Raw genomic sequence first — 19,673 nt, forward strand, 5'->3', positions numbered from 1 at the left:
TCCTTCATATTAATCACTTCCTCCAATTTCATCTCTTCTTCATCCATGTTTGCTCTTCAATAACCTTTTGTAAAGACACATACTCAATTGTGTCATCAAACATGTCAAGTTTCTTTGTAATATTACAAGCAGTTGAGTTATAACTGTGGAATATCACTGATGACCTTCTTGCAACCATGTATAAACAATAAATTATTAATTCATATTGAAATAACACCTCACATGTGTGACAAACAAGTAGTTTACACCACAATGCCCATAAGCCTGAAAAGGAGTAATACTTCATATCACAATGCTAGAAGTAGTTCAGACCACAAACAAGAAGGAAAGCCTGAAATCCAAATGAATAATTTAGTAGGCCTCCAACAAGTTTGAACGAAGCAATACAGTATAACTAGAATATTTCAGCTATCAAGAAAATATTATAGAGCATTAAAAATATGTTGAATCTAAAGTAATATCCAAGTATTTATTACTTCAAACCTTAATTTTAGTGCTCAAGTCCTCTAGATAGTTTGTTATGATGTCTTCACTAAATTCGCGATGACAGTCCAATCTCAGCACCAAGCCTCATGAGAGCAAGAATAATTTCCTGCCACAGATCGCATATGCTCCATGGTTACTAATCAAATTGCAAACAACAATCTCAAAGAATTTGATGGCAACTTAGTAACTAGAAATTTATCAAAGTTCAAACACTAAGTCACATTCTCCTGAACCCATACCTACATTATAGCTTAGCAAATACAAAACCTGTAGGAAAGATTAAATCAATAAACAAGAACATAAATCTATATAAATGATAATAATACAATAAGTCTATAATTGGATTGAAATCTTAACTTTTACCTGCCTATCTACAAAATAAAGGGATGATGCACTACCTATATATTCTTCCTGAAAACTACAGAGAAGTAGCAAACTCAACAACCATCCATGCTCTAGCCCATACATTAGTCAATGACAACGAGGCCTCAGAGCATCACAAACTCACAAAAGGCTACTTTCAAATCATAATCTCATTAAACAAACAAAGGAAAACTAACTGCACTAACTCCCTAAAGATATATGAACATCTTACAATATAAGTTAAGAGTTTGGTTGTCTCCAATTAAATGCCAGGTGCCGCAGATGTAATTGTTAGAGCACTTAGAAGTAGAACCACTCACACGTCAACTATGTCTGCATGAATGTATGGATGAAAACCAGGGTCTTCTACTTATGTATGTGATATGAACTCCATATATAAAGGCCAAGATATGAGTCGTAGGATCAGAAAGTTTACCCAGACTTTTATTTCACAGATTATCAAGTTATTCTATTCTCATCCACTTACTACTATAGTAGAGAGAAAGAGAGAGAATGAGAAATAGATTCCACATACTATGGTCTTGTTAGAGGGCAATATTGATAGCAAAAAAGTCTTTTCCTTTTCCAATCTCTTCCCTTTTTTGAGGGATTGAAATACATTAAGAAATCCGATCCTTTCTCTTTATTCTTTGTCCTTTCTGTCACATCCAAACACAATTTTTAACATTTTTTTCCTTCCCCTCCTATTTAATTGACCATCCAACTAGAATATTAGCTATCCTTTTCATTCTTTCCTTTCCTCTTTCTTCATGGAAACAGGCTACTGGTTATATGGGCCCTAGTGGTGCACGAAATTTCATGCTTCAATATGGTTAATGACAAAAGTACCTTCCTTTCACACAAAAAGATAACTTTTTTGGCAAGATAGAAATAGAAATCAAAAAAGTAAAATGACTATAAGGGACATGTTTTTTTTAAATTGCTAAAATATCACCTTTATTTTACTGCATACCTAAGTTATGCACTCAACTCATACTGTCCAAACAGGCAATAAGACAGATAGAAAGAGGAGGGAGACACGGTTGAGCTATATACGTGATTTTTAGGGTAAAGGTGGTGGTTGGTGACGGCTTTTCCGGCAGTTGACCAGCATTGATAAGCACCGACAATGGCTCTTTTGAGTCAATAGTGGCAGTGGCTCTGATGCCCTGAAATTGGAGGTAAGCCTACAGTGTGTGAGGTTGAGGGGGAGGAGAAGGACTTTTTTGGTTCGAAAATCCGGTGAGGGAAGAAAGAAAAATAGGTTCTTGACTGAACTTGACAGATATTTGAGAATTTTTTGTTAAAACTTCCTAAAAACAAGGCTATCTAACCATAAGGAGATCATATGGTTGACCGATCGCTTGATGGTATTGATGAATGTTGAGCTTGGGATTAAAGTGTGCCATTATGGAGGCTAAGTGGACTGTTTCTTGTCCCTCCCTCTTCCCCCATCTCCTCTCTCTCTCTCTTGACCCATCTCCTCTCTCTCTCTCTTGACCAATAATATATATATATATATATATATATATATATTACGATCATATATGCTTCTTTCGACAAGACTAAGCATAATACTACTGCCAAAATAAATGTACAATAATGTTAAGAGATATCATAGGTATATAACAAAGAACAAATGATAGTTGTTGAAGCAAGCAATCAGATGATTGGGATTACTAAATTTCTTCATGCACTTGCAACTGCAATGGAATCCACAGCTTGGTCTTACATCCGTTTCATCTTTAACACACTGCAAACCCATTTTGATTAGAATTCCCATGCTTGAGTTGTCATACATTCCAGACAACATTGGATCTGCTATTTCTTCCACCCAGTTCTGATTTGTTCTCACCATTTCTCTAATCCATGGAATTAGTTGTTTGCATCCAACTTCTCCATTTTCACTTATCTGTTGAAATCCAGTGGAATTTCGGCCAGTCACCAACTCTAGTGCCAAAATGCCAAAGTTGTATGCATCAACCTTGGATGTGATGGGTAGATTCAAAATCCATTCAAGAGCCATATAGCCTCATGTTCCTCTCACCCTATTGAAAATTTGGAAATATTATTTCCACCTCTATCAAAAAATTTTGACATACTAAAGTCAGCTACTTTTGGGTGAAAATCTTGGTGGCTTCACATCACAATGAAGAACCCATTCCAAACCCTCCTCATGAGGATAAGCTATAGCCTTTGCTGTACCAAGCACAATATTGAACTGATTTTCCCATGTGAGCGTACCGCCATTGCTAAACAAGTTCTTTTCCAAGGACCCATTTTCCAAGTACTCAAGAACTAATAGCCTTTTCTGTTTTCAGCCCAAAATCCAAACATAGTCACTAAATTCATATGATTGATTCTTCCAACGGTGCTTACCTCACTCCAAAATTGTGCTTCTGATCCATGACTCAGACCCTCTAGCTTCTTCAGTCACAACCTTCATATCCTCTAGGACTCCCTTATTGACCACCCCTGATCCTCCCCTTCCGATTTCATTGCTGAAATTGTCTGTGGCTTTCTTAAACTCTTTGAAAGTGAACCTTCTAAATCCCATTGTAACAGCCACATAGCCTTGATTGAGATTGTGGAGGTCGATGGTTTTATTATGAAGATAAGCACAAGCAAATGCCACACATATTATTTCTGCAATCCCAGATGCAAAAGCAAAACGGGTCAGATACTTTAAATAATCTCCATGTGCTTTGCCGACTTTAGGTGAACGTACATATGAACAATCTAAATTGGATTGGCCAATAGTGCTGGTGCTAAAGTTTATCTGTATTGGAATTTTGACATACATGTCGCAAAAAATGTGAGGACTAGATTGGACACTGAGGAGGATGCCCTTTGGGTAGCAATTTCCTTCTCCATCCAGCCTATATGCAAAACCATGACAGTTACAGTCACTTTTGCAGATCTTTTGGCAATCTTCAAGTGATATTTTTGGCTGGTAGTTTAGTTCGTAGTCATAGAAATCTGTCTATGGAAGCTTAATAAACTTCACTTCTGTCCTATTACAAACAATATCTAATTCTGGTTTGCATACTTGATTCCAGTCAGCTGGATCTTTCATTTGAAAGCCACCAGGACAAGTGCATGTAGGGTTTGCTCTATAAACACAGATTCAATTTTGCCCACAAAGGCCGTGGACGTCATATCTGTCCAAATTCAGCAACCACGAAATTTGCCAGTCTTTTGTTGTAGGATTAAGGCTATATAGCTTGAGGCCTTGAGCATACCATCAAGATCCATTGTTAATCTTCTCTTGACTCCTAAACCAACATGTGATGCCGAAAATTCCAGCTTATCGCTTGTGGTAAATCGACCCATGTCATCAAGAATTGCGTAGTATAAATTAGGTTCATTGTCTTGATAATTAATGTTAGAAATGAACAACTTGCAGAGTGATTAGTGCTACTTATCGTCATTAATGGCCATGCTAGAGTAATTATTTGGGTGTTTTATATAAGACTTAGCATGTGACTTGGAAGAGTTATCAAAGTGTTGAAAAGAACTAATAATTGTATTTAACTCTCTCTCTCTCTCTCTCTCTCTGTTATATATGTGTGTGTGTGTAGAGTTCGGCAAGCCCATAGTGCTTCCGGTAGTCTTCTTCAGAAGATTGGCAAGAGTCCTGTTGAAGGCTTTTGCCAGGCCATTTGGTGCAGGATTATAGGCCGTGACATATTGAATGTGTCTTAATTAATAAAGCTAGGCTACACTGGCTGGTTGAAGTCATGAGCAAGCAGAGTGGCTGTTGAGGTTGGCGGGAGAACGAATGGCCTTTCATTTCCGCAGGGGAGCTCTACGCCTTGGTTGTGATGTAAGTCGGGGCGCTGTATCGGAGGTCAATGGTGTTTGAAGTTTGGTGAAGGGAAGGAGTCAAATTCTTTGGCCGCAGGCTTGTTCCTTGCGTAGCTTGCTCTTCATCTACGCCACAGTTGTTAATCTAGGCCACAGTTGTTAGATCCGCAAAGCTCCCAAATATAAAGGTTAAGCACGCGAGTGGGTCAGTCTATGAAAGGATAGGACCTGCACTGTATATATCTATATATATATATATAGAGTCCGGTATAGGCAATTTGTGGGGCCAGACTCCAGTAAAAACACCTATGACGTTGATCCAAGACGAATAGTCTTGTTGAAGCGAGTGGCTCTGTTTTGTTACTTCTTTTCACTTTACATGAAAGACCGATAATGTTGTTGAGATCATGGTCTTTTTTATTGAATCATTTTAGCCTAAAGATGAAGAAGTCAGCTAAGTCAAATAAAATTGAAAATTTTAATGGATTAAGTTTGAATTACAAAAATTAAAAAGTAGAAAAGTAAAAAAATAAGAAAAGCCAACCACTGAACTTTAGTTTACTTTGGTGGGTCGACATGATTTTGTTGTTTATTCATTGGACAACTTTGAAAAGGGAGGAGAATCGGATTTTGTAATATATTTTCCAAACAGTACTATTAATATGTGATTCAGATTGGCTTGTTTCCTATGTTGAAGATTATTCATCATGAATATACAAATTATGCTTATACGACTCAGCCTCCATGCTGGAATATTAGATGACCTGCCGTCTTGTAAGGCTGCCTCAAAATATCCCTAGCAGAATTGACGATGTGGCAGATTGCGGAAGGTTCTAGAACTATTCTGTTTATCTTGGAATCTTATTGTAATTTTTTGTATTCAAATATAGAAAATTTTATTTTCCATTCATTATTTCTCAAAAGTGTATAAATATCCATTGATCAAATGAATGAATGAGCGAGAGGCTCTGTTTTTCACTCGCCTTTAACTTTTCATACTCTGTTTTTATGTTAACTCTGTCCACATCCTGAAAATCGTAAATGAAACTCAGCACATTGTCGTCATTGAAGTGGGCAACGTAATAACCCTTGTGGAAATGCCTTTTCCTGCTATCGACACTAATCTCAAGGACCTCGTTAATGGCTGCCCTGGCAGCAACGTATCCATCGGGTGGTGGAACCTCTGCCACACGACCCTCCTCTCGCCGTCCAACAGTAACAGGTTGCCCGTTTCCTGCGACTCTGCAACCACTCCCGCACTCGTGCCATCCGTGTTGGTGGTCGTCCACATGACGCTGCCATCTGCGTCCACCAAGGAGAGGTCTGCTCTTTGTCATGGTAACAGCTATTCCTTTCATCCTTGCCTCGTCTCGGCCTCCGAATGTCCGTGAATGTCCTTGTTTCAGAGAAAGGGACGTTCAAGGCAAGGATGAAAGGAATAGCTGCATCCTACCGACACAATGATCCTCATGATGAGAACGGCTGAAGCTCTCCGAACGATGGTTTAGGGCTGTGACCAACTTAATTGTCGCACATCTATCATTTAAAATACCATCCACTAAAATCAAACTGACTATTTTGACAAGTTAAGTTTTTTTTTTTTTACCAACTATGCTACATCCTTTTAAGGAAAAGAAATAGCAGAAAAAGGAAAAAAAACCCAACGAAAGGCAAGTAAAGAATGCTGGCGGCTCGTGGAGGAGACCGGTGATCTTGTCCTTACCATTTGTGTTGAGTGGACTAACAGTCGGGCCGACTATTCTTGACGTGAATGAACGCCTCGATCGACAGATAAGGAGTTTAATGTTTCCATTCCGTGACTCTGAGTTCATGGAAATTGGAGGAAATCAACTCACCGTTCTTCTGTTGTGGGAAATGGGATGCAAAAGAAAAGTTCTCAAAACTCGATGGCCTGTTTTCTTTTCACTAATCTAATGATGTAAGTGCATCATGCAATTGATTTGACAGGAACCCACGTTTCAGTTGCCTGGAACCACCAGAAATGTTTTACATGATTTTTACCATAGAAAAAAATCACATTCTATATAGTGTCATTATTCTGGGTTTGAAGAAATGCTTTACAGGATTTTTAACGTAGAAAAAAATCACATTCTATATAGTATCATGATTTTGGGTTTGAAGAAATTTACTTCACCTTGTCTAGTGGGGCATAGCTCAAATGGGTGGTTTGAGAGATAATGTTTTAAATTTTAACTCTTGTGTGGGCTTTTGATACGTCTTGGACTGCCGAAGGCATGGCCGAGAATCATAGAGCAGAACGGACGAGCGGAGTAGGGTGTAGCTGGGCACTCCGATTACCACCTGACCGGCCTACACCCTCTCTTTCTGGTGAGGTTAACCTTGGCAGGGATTGCCGAGAGCATCAGGCAGCAGCACTACGCGCGGCGAAAGATGGGCGCAAGCCCAAGAAACGACCCACAGGGTCCGGATTCGTAGAGAGAGCGGGTGCAACTAGATCCAGTCCAGGTGCCCATTTTGCCTATATTTATTTACTCTTTTGTATTGTCTTCGTTTGAGACGTGTTGGAATCGTTTTACTTTAAGTTCTTTGTACCGTCCCGGGTTAGGAGTTAAGTGAACTGAGACGCTTCTCATGTATATAAGCTTTGTAATTAGGGTTTAGGGGATTACGCTTGGATGAAGAATGAATTGATTTTCACTTTGGGCATCACTTTCTCTCCCATCACATCTTCTTCTCAACCAAGTCTACTTGTCTTCCCGGCGGCAGCCGGATTGATTTCTTCTCACCATTGACCAGCAACGGCTGGTGTCTTTCTTCGATCCGATGGCGTCAATCCTCCTCCCGTCTTCAATACTCTTTTCTTTCTTCTCCCCAATCGGCCGAAGGAACATCTGCCTCCCCTGATTATGCGATAGAAAGGTAAGTTGTGGCAGATCACAAAGCTAAGACCAATCTGCCCTGCTGAGCGTGATCTTGGGTAGTGATAGTGTCTCGGCAGCGAGGTCCTATCAATTTGGTATCAGAGCCGACGCTCACTGCGGCGGAGCAAAAAGCGCAGGATCAGTTTGATGCTAGCAGCCGTTTTCTGGCAGACCAGACTCTGGAACGAAAACTGTCGGCATTGTTTTTCTGGGGAAATTCGTCTGTCAGGCAATATACCATCGGAATCGCTTGCGTCTGAAGCACGCTCAGGCAATTTTTCAGAATTTATGAGGCAGTCATTGACAAGAAATCGATTTTTGAAGAGCGGGTTGTATCTCAGGCACAGATTTCCCCAATTCTGGTGACAACTGAGCGTTCCGGCATCCATTCCGACCGATTTCAGATTCAAAAAGTGTTGATGATCCCTTCATAAGATTCCTGACAAATTTTCGAGCAAATCGAGCCCAAGAATGTCAAAATCCGTTGACAAATGAGGAAGATATAACTATTTGAAGATCTCCAGAAATTCTGTCGTTTTTCTGGCTGTAGAAGGAAAAATCCAGCGAATCCGACGAATTCCAGCACCGTGTTCTTCAGTCCCCAGTGGTGTCAGCTGTTTCGTGTCAGAACAAAAGCAGACACGCACAGACACATGTGTCTCATTGTGTCTCACGCAACATTAGCGGCGTTCATCGTCGTGTCTCGCAAAGAATCCCACTCTACACGCGTCCTGACATTTGATGAGTCCCGCTTCACACGAGTTGGGAAGATTAAAACAGGGCGCCGTCGTGTCAGCGTGTCCTCAGAGATTTTCACACGTGTCTGATTGGGACACCACCCGATTCTACATTGCTCTTCTCTTTTCAGAAGACGAAGAGGCCCGAATCTTTATCAACTTCAAATGGCAAGCGTTTTCAGCTCCAAACTCTGATTTGGTCGAGTAGATATGTGTTGGAATCGTCTTCGTGTTGGCTATCTGCACACCAATTTTTAGATTTTTTAGTGAGTGCACCACGACGCACAGTGAATGTTTGACCAAGAACCTGTTCTGAGTAGTACCCTATGACTGAGAACTTGGCCTGAGGCGTGACTTTGGGGCTCAATGGATCTGGATAGGAGATGACACCGATAGCGATCTTGGAGGCGCTGGATTCCTACAGATGTCTTCTTTTTTTTGGTTCAAGTTTCGTGAATTTTGGACCATCCTGTGAGAAGATATTGATTTTTGAAGAAGCAAAGGTCTATGAAGCGGCTAACAGAGAATAAGAGTGCAATGGACTTAGTTCTTGGCGTCTACGTGGGGGACAAGCACCTAGAAGATATAGTGTTGATTCCGGGTTCGAAAATCAACCAAGAACCGAGAAGGGAGGTCTGGACGGTAGGAAGAAACCCTAATTGCGACTTGGTGTTCCAACAACCTAGCATCCGTGGGTTCCACTTTGAACTCGAGGTCGACAAGGTGAGTCGGCGAGCTTGGGTAACAAACGTGACGCTAACGGGAAAGCTGAGTGTTGTTGGGTATGTAATAAGACCCTCGCACACCGAGCCATTCTACCCGGGTGAGATCCTCAATGTCGGAGACTCAAACTGGTGCTACAAGCTGGAGGTGATACCCTCGATCTCAAACTAAGAAGAAGAAGGTCATGGCTGTGAGCAAAAAGAGTCTTACGAGGAAAGCCAAAAAGCAAAAGCAATGCAGCAGCTTTGTGAGAAAATCATTGGGGCCATCAACCGGCTGCAAGCAAAATGGAAGCAAGCTGAAGTGGCCATGGGTTCGACGGTTGAGAATGACACCACAGCCATAAGAAGGCCATTGTTACTACGGTCCTTCACTCCTCAGTGTATGGTCGAGCCTAAGGAGGGTGGTAGTGGTACTTCGGAAAGCTTGTTGAGCAGTCTACAAAGGGCAGCAACGTGGAAGATGGTCACGAGTTTGATAAGTGACCAAGGAGAGCAGGTCGAAGAGATTCTGGCCTATACAAAGAAGGAGCTTGTTCCAATGCCTTGGAATTGAGGGCATGGTCAGATCATCCAAGAAGATAGTCTCATACGAGCTTGGGGTCAAGCTCGATCTAAGGAGGGTGGATCTGATACGTGTCTAATTTTGGCACTGTCGATGACTGCTGAAGGCATGGCCGAGAGTCATAGAGCAGAACAGACGAGCGGAGTAGGGTGTAGCTGGGCACGACGATTACCACCTGACCGGCCTACACCCTCTCTTTCTAGTGAGGTTAACCTTGGCAAGGATTGCCGAGAGCAGTAGGCCGCAGCACTACGCGCGGCCAAGGATGGGCGCAAGCCCAAGAAACGACCCACAGGGTCCGGATTCGTAGAGAGAGCGGGCGCAACTAGATCCAATCCAGGTGCCCATTTTGCCTATATTTATTTACTCTTTTGTATTGTCTCGGTTTGAGACGTGTTAGAATCGCTTTACTTTAAGTTCTTTGTACCGTCTTGGGTTAGGAGTTAAGTGAACCGAGACACTTCTCATGTATATAAGCTTTGTAATTAGGGTTTAGGGGATTACGCTTGAATGAAGAATGAATTAATTTTCATTTTGGGCGTCACTTTCTCTCTCATCACATCTTCTTTTCAACCAAGTCTACTCGTCTTCCAGGCGGCGGCTGGATTGATTTCTTATCACCATTGACCAGCGACAGCTGGTGTCTTTCTTCGATCTGACGGCGTGAATCCTCCTCCCGTCCTCAATACTCTTTTCTTCTTCTCCCCAATCGGCCGAAGGAACATCTGCCTCCCCTGATTCTGCGATAGAAAGAGAAGCTGTGGCAGATCACAAAGATGAGACCAATCCGCCCTGCTGAGCGTGATCTTGGATAGCGATAGCGCCTCGGCAGCGAGGTCCTATCACCTTTTCTCTTCTATTGTGAATTGTGAAAAGGGTGAGTTCCTACGTGCAAGTTGAATCATGTGAAGTTTTCACCTTCGACTACGGACATATCTTTTAGACCTTGAGGGCTTCGGCTCTTCCTCAGACAGTGAGATTAATCTTCCTGATTACCGAAAATTAATCTCACTTTGATGTAAGGGTATGATTGGATACAGGGATCGATCCCTGTGAAGCCAACTATAAATGATATTTGGGTTAGGCATCTAAAAGATCTCTTTGTACCTTTTTGCATAAAGTAATTTTGAAGAACGCTGTGTACTGGGGCGTCATTCCGGTCGGCCAAGTGCCACACAATCTATCAAATCTTAACCTTTTCTCGGTCCTCAATCTCAATCAATACGATCCAACCATTTTCAAAGAAAATAATGACAATAATGGAGGTATCCATCGGCAGAGACTTTAAATCTCTGTGAAATTAAAATAAGTATAATTTGTGTTTTCTGTGACTTGCTCTTCTCCTACGGCGTCTCTCAGCTATGGACCCGAGTCGGGTGGAGTTGACTGGTTTCACTATCAACCGTGACATACACGGCACATAACCTTTAAAGACGAAGTTAATTTGGATGGCAACTTAATTTGGAGACACCACTGATTAAAGTGTCAAAATATGATGAAAGCTTAATTTGTTCCAAGAGTCGTTTTCCAATGGAGAAAGCAATGCATAGTCATTAGTTTTCCAAGGTTCAGGAACGGAATGTTTGCTAGACCAGGGACCACAACCACATAAGCATAGAATAACAAGAAAGCTTTTTCCAAAGTTTTAATATTGATGATCAGAAATCAAAGACAAACGAGCCTTTCTGAAATAAAAATTATTGTCGAAGGAAATGATAGTTTTGCATGATAATTATTAAACAAGCTGTTGAAATGAAGGGATCAACTCTCTGTACATGTTGTAAAAAATGGTAGCCATCAACGAGCAAGTTGAAGTACAACGAAGGTAACTCCGAAACACTAGAAACAAGCCTCGTATCCTAGGGAACAAAGGGTTGAGTGGGGGTTTTGGCTTTTGGCCCATGGGTAGGTCTCTTGTCTAGATGGTAACCAATTGTCCATTATCAGTTTGATAAAAAAAGAATTATCAAACTCAATCTCGAAACACTAAAATATTAAATGATAGGCAAATGCTTTTGTGTGTAAATCCATCAGTATTTGAAGTTGCTGATGGATACAATTAATTTTTTCTCTTTATGCTTTCTATCCTAATGAGGATGACCATAACTGTATGTTTTCCATAGACGTAGGTTGTAAAAGAACTGTCGTCTTCTATGTTTTTCTCACCGTATCCAAGCTAGATATCTGCTGCAATTTATTCCTTCATTCTCAAAATTTCTAAATTCATTGCTCTTCACCTTAACCAAGAGAATTTCCCGCTTTGAAAAAATCAGACTCTAGCCTTGATAGAAAGTCAGGACCTTTCAAGGTTTTATTGCTCATGTTGAAGATTAGGAGGAAGTAGCGGGTTGATGCGCAGAAGCGTAACCCATATCCAGCTTATATTTCACGTGGGAAGATTGAAAATGCTGTTAAAATTCTGGTTTACCAGCATCTTGCCTGAGAGTGTTCAAGGCTTGGATGTTGGCATGTGTGCAAGCAAAAAGCTGAGTTTGTTAGGCTAGACACTGTCTCATAATGTAAACCCAAACAAAGACGACTGGTTGGTTGTGACAATCACGTCTTGACATGTTTTTTTCTAAAGTTTCAGTTTCACTGTGGTTATGAGAAAAAAAATTCGATACACGCGCTTACTGATTTGAATCATTGAAAGACCAGCCCATCTTTATTGCAAATATAGAATATGATCAGTAAATATGGATCATTAGGAAGTGTTTCATTTATCTATCTTTGCAGACAGGGTGTTTGCATTGGGTATATGCATTTCCATTTATTAGGTTTAGGTTTTGGTTGAAAAGATTTTGAAAGACCCATCAATCGAATACTCCAAAAAATCACAATAAAAACACCAACTACTCATATTGATATTGCTGGGGAAATATCTACTTTGGAAATATATTTCGTCAGCTGAGGTGACGGCCACCAATTTTGTCATGAATACGCTGGCTTCTTGAGTTCTTGGAAATTTGATAAGCTTTTGTTACGATATGGATAGGGAAAACATATCCACCAAAATGTATGGTTGGCAGAAATTTGATGAAAAGTGACAATTGAAACAAACATCACGTGCTTCTTTGTAATGGAAAATAAATTGAAAATAATGATCCCCAAGTAGTCTAATCAGGCTTCTCAAAAATAGAGCTGCACAGCAAGTTGCACCAACGGGCTCAACTTGAACTTTCTCATAAAAGCTCGACCTGTTTATAAAGGAATCTCCAGATCTAAGTGTAAATTTATGCTTGACATGCTAAATGAGTGGACTTCGCGTTGTAATAAATCGACCCTTGAACTCAGCTCAACTCTGACTACATAAATGTGTCATGAATGAGAGGTTTTTTGTCGTTAAATCTTTCTTTTGGGGACATTTGGATGCAGAATATGTGCATTTTTTCGGGAATTTTCCATAAGATGGTTGTTCATAGTTGAATTAATTTTTTTTAAACCACTTACACTGTAAAGTTAACCACAAAAACGAGTTAACCAAATCAAGATTGAGATTGAAGCTATATTATCGTTTCGAGCTTAGCCCATTCTATAAAGCATGACATGAGTTTGAACCAAGCTCGAGTTTTTTGAGTCAAGTTGAAATCAACCTGGTCCAGCTCTAGCTTGACTCATGTGCGGCCTTACTTAGAACCCGTAAACAATGATGATGGTGTTGGAGCCACAAAGATGAAAGTGATGTTTGTTAAGCGGAATTATCGCTTAAGTTTAGTGCTTGACTTGGGTAGAAGGGGGCAGATGTCTTTAATTTTTTTGAGTTCTTCATTTTTTCATGGGTAATTTCATCAATCAGGAAATTTCCGTTTAAAGTAAGACCAGTGTCACAGAAAATACATTATTTTCGAAAAAAGCAAAAAAAAATGCATGAAAATGAAACACCATAGAAAAGGAAAAAAGTCGTTTAAAAAAAACGTCAAAAACTAAAAAACACGAAAAAAAACACGCTTTTTGCATCGTTTTTAAAGCGTGACTTTCTTTCTGAGTGATGGTATGAATTGTTATTTTCAAAAATTTTAAATGGTAAATTTGGAAATGCTCAATAAAACGTAAAGTTCAAACACTTAATCGGCAGAAGGGTAAATCAAACACTTCCAATCCTCACATACATAAAACCATCTATGAATTATTAAAACACTAAGCATATTACAATTGCCCAAATAAACCCACAATAACGTAAGAGACGACATAGGTACAAATGAAAGAACAAAAGGCAGTGGCTGAAGCAAGCAATGATCAGATGATTGGGATTACTCAATTTCGTCATGCATTTCTCTATCAAGAAGGCAAGCAACGGTGATGGAATCCACAACTTGGCTCATGCTTGGTCTTACATCCCTTTCTTCTTCAATGCATTGCAAAGCCACCTTAATTAGAATTTCCATGCTTGAGTGGTCATACATTCCAAACAACTGTGGATCTGCTATTTCTTCCACCCAGTTCTGATTCATTCTCACCATTTCTCTAATCCATGGGATCAATTTTTTGTTTCCAAGTTCTCCATTTTCACTGATCCGTTGAAATCCAATGGAACTTTGGCCAGTAACTAACTCCAACACCAAAATGCCATAGCTGTAAACATCAACCTTGGATGTAATGGGTAGGTTCAAAATCCACTCAGGAGCCATGTAACCTCTTGTTCCTCTCACCCTAGAAAATTGAGAGATGTTATTTCCACCTCTGTCAAAAAGCTTGGACAGACCAAAATCGGCCACTTTTGGCTGAAAGTCCTTGTCCAGAAGAATATTTTGTGGTTTTACATCACAGTGAAGAACCCATTCTAAGCACTCCTCATGAAGATAAGCAAGAGCCTTTGCTGTACCTAGCGCAATATTAAACCGATTTTCCCAAGCAAGCATAGCACCATTGCTAAAGAGGTTCTTTTCTAAGGACCCATTTTCCAAGTACTCATAAACTAACAGCCTTTTTGCTTTTTCAGCGCAAAATCCAAACATAGTGACTAAATTCATGTGATTGATTCTTCCAATTGTGCTTACCTCGCTCCAAAATTGTGCTTCTGATCCATGGCTCAAACCCTCTAGGTTTTTCACAGCCACAACTCTTTTATCCTCTAGGACTCCCTTATAAACCACCCCGGATCCTCCCCTTCCGATTTCCTCGATGAAATTGTTTGTAGCTTTCTTCAACTCTTCAAAAGTAAACCTTCTAAAACCTGCTGTAATAGCCACATAGCTTTGATTTTGATTGCGGAGGTCAACTGTTTTTTTATGAAAATAAGCCCATCCAAATGCCACACATATTATTTCTGCTACGCCAAAAGCTATAACAAAACTGATTGGATACTTTAAATAGTCTCCCTTTGCTTTGCCTTCTGCATAAGCTCTATTCAGTTTCTTTGGTGAATATACTTTTGAACAGTCTAGATTGATTTGGTCAACAGTGCTGGCACTAAAGTTCATCAGTATGGGAATTTTGATATGCATGTCGCCAATAAAGAGAAGACTAGATTGGCCACTAAGGAGAATACTCTTTGGGTAGCAATTTCCTTCTCCATTCAACCTATATCCAAATCCACGACAGTTGCAGTCACTTCTGCAGATGTTTTCACAAGCTTCAAATGATATTTTTGTTTGATAGTTTAAATCATATCCATAGAAATCTGTATGTGGAAGCTTCATAAACTTCACTTCTGTCTTGTTGCAAACAATATCGAATTCTGGTTGGCATCCTTGAGTCCAGTCAACTTGGTCCTTCATCCGAAAACCCGGAGGACAAGTGCATGTAGGGTTTGGTTTATAAAAACAAATTCCATTTTCCCCACAAAGGCCATGGACTCTACATCTTTGCAATTTTGGCATCCATGAAACTTCCCAGTTTTTTGTTGTATGGTTGAGGCTATAAAGTCTGAGAATGCCGTCAAAATCCATTGTTAATCTTCTTTTGACTCCTAAGCCAGAATCTATTGCAGAAAATTGCAACCTATCACTTGAAGTTAACATTCCCATGTCATCGAGCACTGCATACCTTGAACTATTATACCTGTAAAAGAATTCCAAGCAAAATTTGACATAATAAACTGTAGAAGCATAAATTAGGAACAACCATCTTCACAATATTATTTTCCACAGCAGGGAGAGCGAGAGTACGTGTAACACCCCCGAAGTTTAGTCTCGTATCGAAGATTGTGATGGATCTTCAAAGACTTATAAAGGGAGGCTTTAATGAGATGATTGTTCTGGTTCTTAGCCTTTTTGAGGTTGGAGCCGAAACTGATAGGGGGTGGGTTGGGATCCGTCGAACCAGGGGCCTGAGCCCGTAAGTGGGTCGGGTTGTTATAGTGGTATCAGAGCCGGTTCAACACTCGGACCTGGGGTCCCACACGCGCGGACGCGTGTACCTTAAGGGGGGTGGATGGTAACACCCCCGAAGTTTAGTCCCGTATTGAAGATTGTGAGGAATCTTCAAGGACTTATAAAGGGAGGCTTTAATGAGATGATTGTTCTGGTTCCTAGCCTTTTTGAGGTTGGAGCCGAAACTGTTACGGGGTGGGTTGGGATCCATCGAACCAGGGGCCCGAGCCCAGGAGTGGGTCGAGTTGGTATAGTATGATCGACTAAATTAAACAAAAGTAAAACATTTAGATAATTAACTAAAATTTTGAATTGCAGACTAAAAGGTTGAAACACTATAAAAACTAACCAATCAAACTTTTTTGCTAAAAGATTAATTATATCACATACATAACAATTTATTTAGTGCTGGCTTCCATGCCCATGCAACAGTTATATGCATGGGCGGAGTTTTCAAAATTTTCATTAAGGGAGTCAAACTATAGATCCAAGGGCACATTTTCATTAAGGGAGTCAAACTATAGATCCAAGGGCACAGAGAGGTGTAGGCTAAGTGTGGGCAGTTGTCCACATGGAACCCAATTTCTTTTAAATTCTGTATTAGTATTTTTGGGTAATTTTTTCAATTACTCGGTGCTCCTTAAAATTTAAAATGTTACATTGACCTTTAGCTAAAATTTTCTAGCTTCACCCTTGTATAGTTCCAAAATTTTATCAGCAGCAGAAATATGATGTTTCAAATTTTTATATAGACTAAATGAATAGACGTTGACAAAAGGAAAAATTTCATAATAATTTTCAATGCCAACAAAAACAAACTGATTTGGACATGATTAGCCGTATATTAATATTATCAAGCCATATAAGCTAATGAAGTAGAACTTGTCTGGAAGGTAATGTTAGTTCTTTGGTAGATTGACCCCAAATTAATTTAGTAATGACTTAGTATTTGACAAATAAACCACGTACAAAAATTGCCAGAGGTATGACTCCAAATTAAGTACGTACTTGGTCCTGCCATTCTTGAAGACATCGTAGTCAGGGTTGGGCCAGTAGACGCTGGACGTGTTGGGCCCATCATAAATGAAACTCAGCACGTTGTCGTCATTGAAATGGGCAGCGTAATACCCGCTACTGTAAATGCCCTCAGCGGCTCTGGACACTAAGCGTATGGCCCTCGTTAATGGCTGCCCAGGCAGCAAAGTGTCCGTCGGCTGGTCGAAGCTCTGCCACACCATCCTTCCCTCCCCGTCCAGCACTACCAGGTTTCCCGTTTCCGACAACTCCGCAACCACCCCGGCACCGGTGCTGTCCGTGTTCGTGCTCGTCCACACGACGCTGTCGTCTGTGTCCAGCAGGGCTAGGTCGCCTCTTCTCCGGAAGGATAGACGAGAGGTTCTGCTGTTTACCGGCCAGTCCCTGTTAGCCATCCAGACGACAGTCGTCGGATGGCTGAGAGTCTCCGCATACCAGATGGCAAAGAAGAATGCATTCTGGCCCACTTGGTAGAACCCCGCCTTGAACGTTCCTTGCTCTGAAATAAGGACATCCACGGAAGGCCTCTCCACAGAAAGAGAGCCGCCTCGGTAGAGAGCATTAGAAGGCCTAAAGGCGGCATTAAGGATGAAGGGAAGAGATATTAGCACGAGAAAGAAGAGAGTGAATCGCACCAACGTAATGCTCACCATGATGAGAATTAATGTCAGTATGTCCCGCTCTCTCAAAGGAAGAGAGAGAAGGAAGCAGGGAATGAAGGGAAGTTAAGGACAGTGGTGCATGTGCTGCCTGCCTGTGATCTTCTTTTTATAACTTCTATTGAGTAGACTAAACCGCCGGGTCAACTACTCTTGTCGTGAATTGAACGCTTTGTCGGCAATAGACTGAGGGACATCACTCCAGTTTGTGGCGGAGGTGCATGATGGACACCAGCTTCACAAAGTTTTTATTTTTGCGTTACTAATTTGATATATTTGATTATTAATATGTCTAAGTAAGTGAGCCTGAACCTATGTGAATCTATGTGAAAAGTAATTAAGTATAATTTTTTGTATTACTTGCTTATCTCCCTTAGTGTTTCTCTCTGCTGTGGACCAGCGACAAAGGTCACATTCATTAGTTTCACTATCGGTGCCCACCGTGATGCATGCTATTATGAGGTCAAATTTTTTATACCATCTTTTTTAGGATGTAGGAAGCCCTGCTGCAGCCAAGTGTCACACATTTATTTCTTGGTAACAGCATATTTGTTTGACCCAAGTCCTCCATACAAGTCTCTTAGGAGGCGTTTGATTACCGCTGATGCTACATGCACACCATCAAGATTGGGAATGTTCAAAGAATCAGAATTGATCATTTACCATTAAGATTTGTGGTGAGAAAAAATGGATCCGATTTTTGTCTCCAAAAATTTTATCTTTGTTTTGTCGAACACGGGAAGAAGTTACCAATGACACAGGTCCATGCGATTCATGCACGGATGTATTTTTCTGGTCCCTGGACATGGACACAAATCTATGGATGTCCATCCACAGATATTTGTCTGTGGCATTCAAACGCTTAGTGACCCTGAGCACTAAGGTCTCAATCCAACATTCGCAAGCGTATAAATGGTCCTACCAACTTACATCTAGAGGCTCTTTTTCATTAACTTATTCAAATATACAATTGTAATGGATTAATCCAACTCTTAAATCTTTCCTTTGTACAAGTTTTTCTCACTTGTGTGCTTGCCAGACTTCCAGACATGCATGGGCTAAGGCTCAGCTCCCTATTTATACAAAACAAATAGTTGGCAAACTCGTGTCTCGACCTCAGATCGCTAGATGATAAGGTCACTTGGTCAGCGAGTTCACTCCTCGTCTCAATTGACTCATCGATTCAGTCAATAAGTCAGCTCGGTCAAATAACCATAATGTTTTTTTACTACAGCAGAATCGAGCGAGTCAGACTGATTTTGAGCGAGTCAATTGAGTCAGGTTCCACATTGCCCAAACCTTGGCCTCAGGCCAAATTTGTAGGCGATCAAGCTGAGTCAGGCAATTCTTGAGTCAGCCTGACAAGTTTGCCAGCTATGAGTAGCATCTTTTAGGCAACGTTGTGACACCTCTTACTTTTGTAACATCCCTCAGGTATGCCGCTGACAGGCCAAGGGTAGGGCTGTTCACAAGCCGAGTTCAAACTTAGCTGGGTCAGCTGGAACCAGCTTAGCTTTACTATCTTGAGAAAAACTTGAATCCACTACAGCTCTTAAAACTTGAGCTTGACTCAATTAAGCTCGAGCTGATGATTGGCTTGAGCCGAGCCGAACATTTCATTAAAAATTAACTTTTTTAAAGAAAGAAGTGTCTTGGGCATTTGAAAATTTTATAACTTCATGAAACTTATTTTGGGTGTTGTCAGCTACCAATCACATGCATGCCCATTTGAGCAGTCTAACTTTTCTGATAACTTTATGACACTTCTTTTATATATTTTCTTGTTTGAGCTTAACCGAGTCGAGCTCACTTACTCGAACTCAACTCGTTTATGTCGTCGAGCTTATTTCTTAATTTGAACTCAACTCGTTTAATAAACAAGTCAAGCTCGAGTCAAGTTTGTCGAGTGACTCATTGAACAGGCCTTGCCAAGGGTCACACCCCTTAGTCATCCAGTCGCCATGATGCAATGGCTTTCACTCTCCATTGTTGGAAAATTGTGAACCAATTTGGAATTTTTCTTACCTATAGGGTGAAGCAAATCACTGTGAGGTATATACTTGCAATCTTATTCACCTCCAGGGC

At 40.6% G+C, this 19,673-nt stretch overlaps 1 protein-coding gene across 1 annotated transcript; it reads right to left on the reverse strand.

Moving 5' to 3' along the window:
- Positions 1-13,743: 13,743 nt before the first annotated feature.
- LOC116266132 (putative receptor protein kinase ZmPK1) lies at positions 13,744-17,594 on the reverse strand. The gene is made up of 2 exons (XM_031647233.1): positions 16,903-17,594; positions 13,744-15,583 (listed from the first exon to the last, which is right to left on the reverse strand). The coding sequence occupies exons 1-2, from the start codon at positions 17,580-17,582 to the stop codon at positions 13,834-13,836; spliced, it is 2,430 nt and encodes an 809-aa protein (XP_031503093.1). The 5' UTR covers positions 17,583-17,594; the 3' UTR covers positions 13,744-13,833.
- Between the last annotated feature and the right edge of the window lie 2,079 nt (positions 17,595-19,673).

Source organism: Nymphaea colorata, chromosome 12 (assembly GCF_008831285.2).
Source record: "Nymphaea colorata isolate Beijing-Zhang1983 chromosome 12, ASM883128v2, whole genome shotgun sequence".
Lineage (NCBI taxonomy): Eukaryota > Viridiplantae > Streptophyta > Magnoliopsida > Nymphaeales > Nymphaeaceae > Nymphaea > Nymphaea colorata.

Coding starts and splice junctions, on each gene's coding strand:
- LOC116266132 (XM_031647233.1), bottom strand. CDS start 17,582: ATGGTGAGCATTACGTTGGTGCGATTCACTCTCTTCTTTCTCGTGCTA. Junction 15,584..16,902: donor TTCAAGAATGGCAGGACCAA/GTACGTACTTAA, acceptor ATTCTTTTACAG/GTATAATAGTTCAAGGTATG.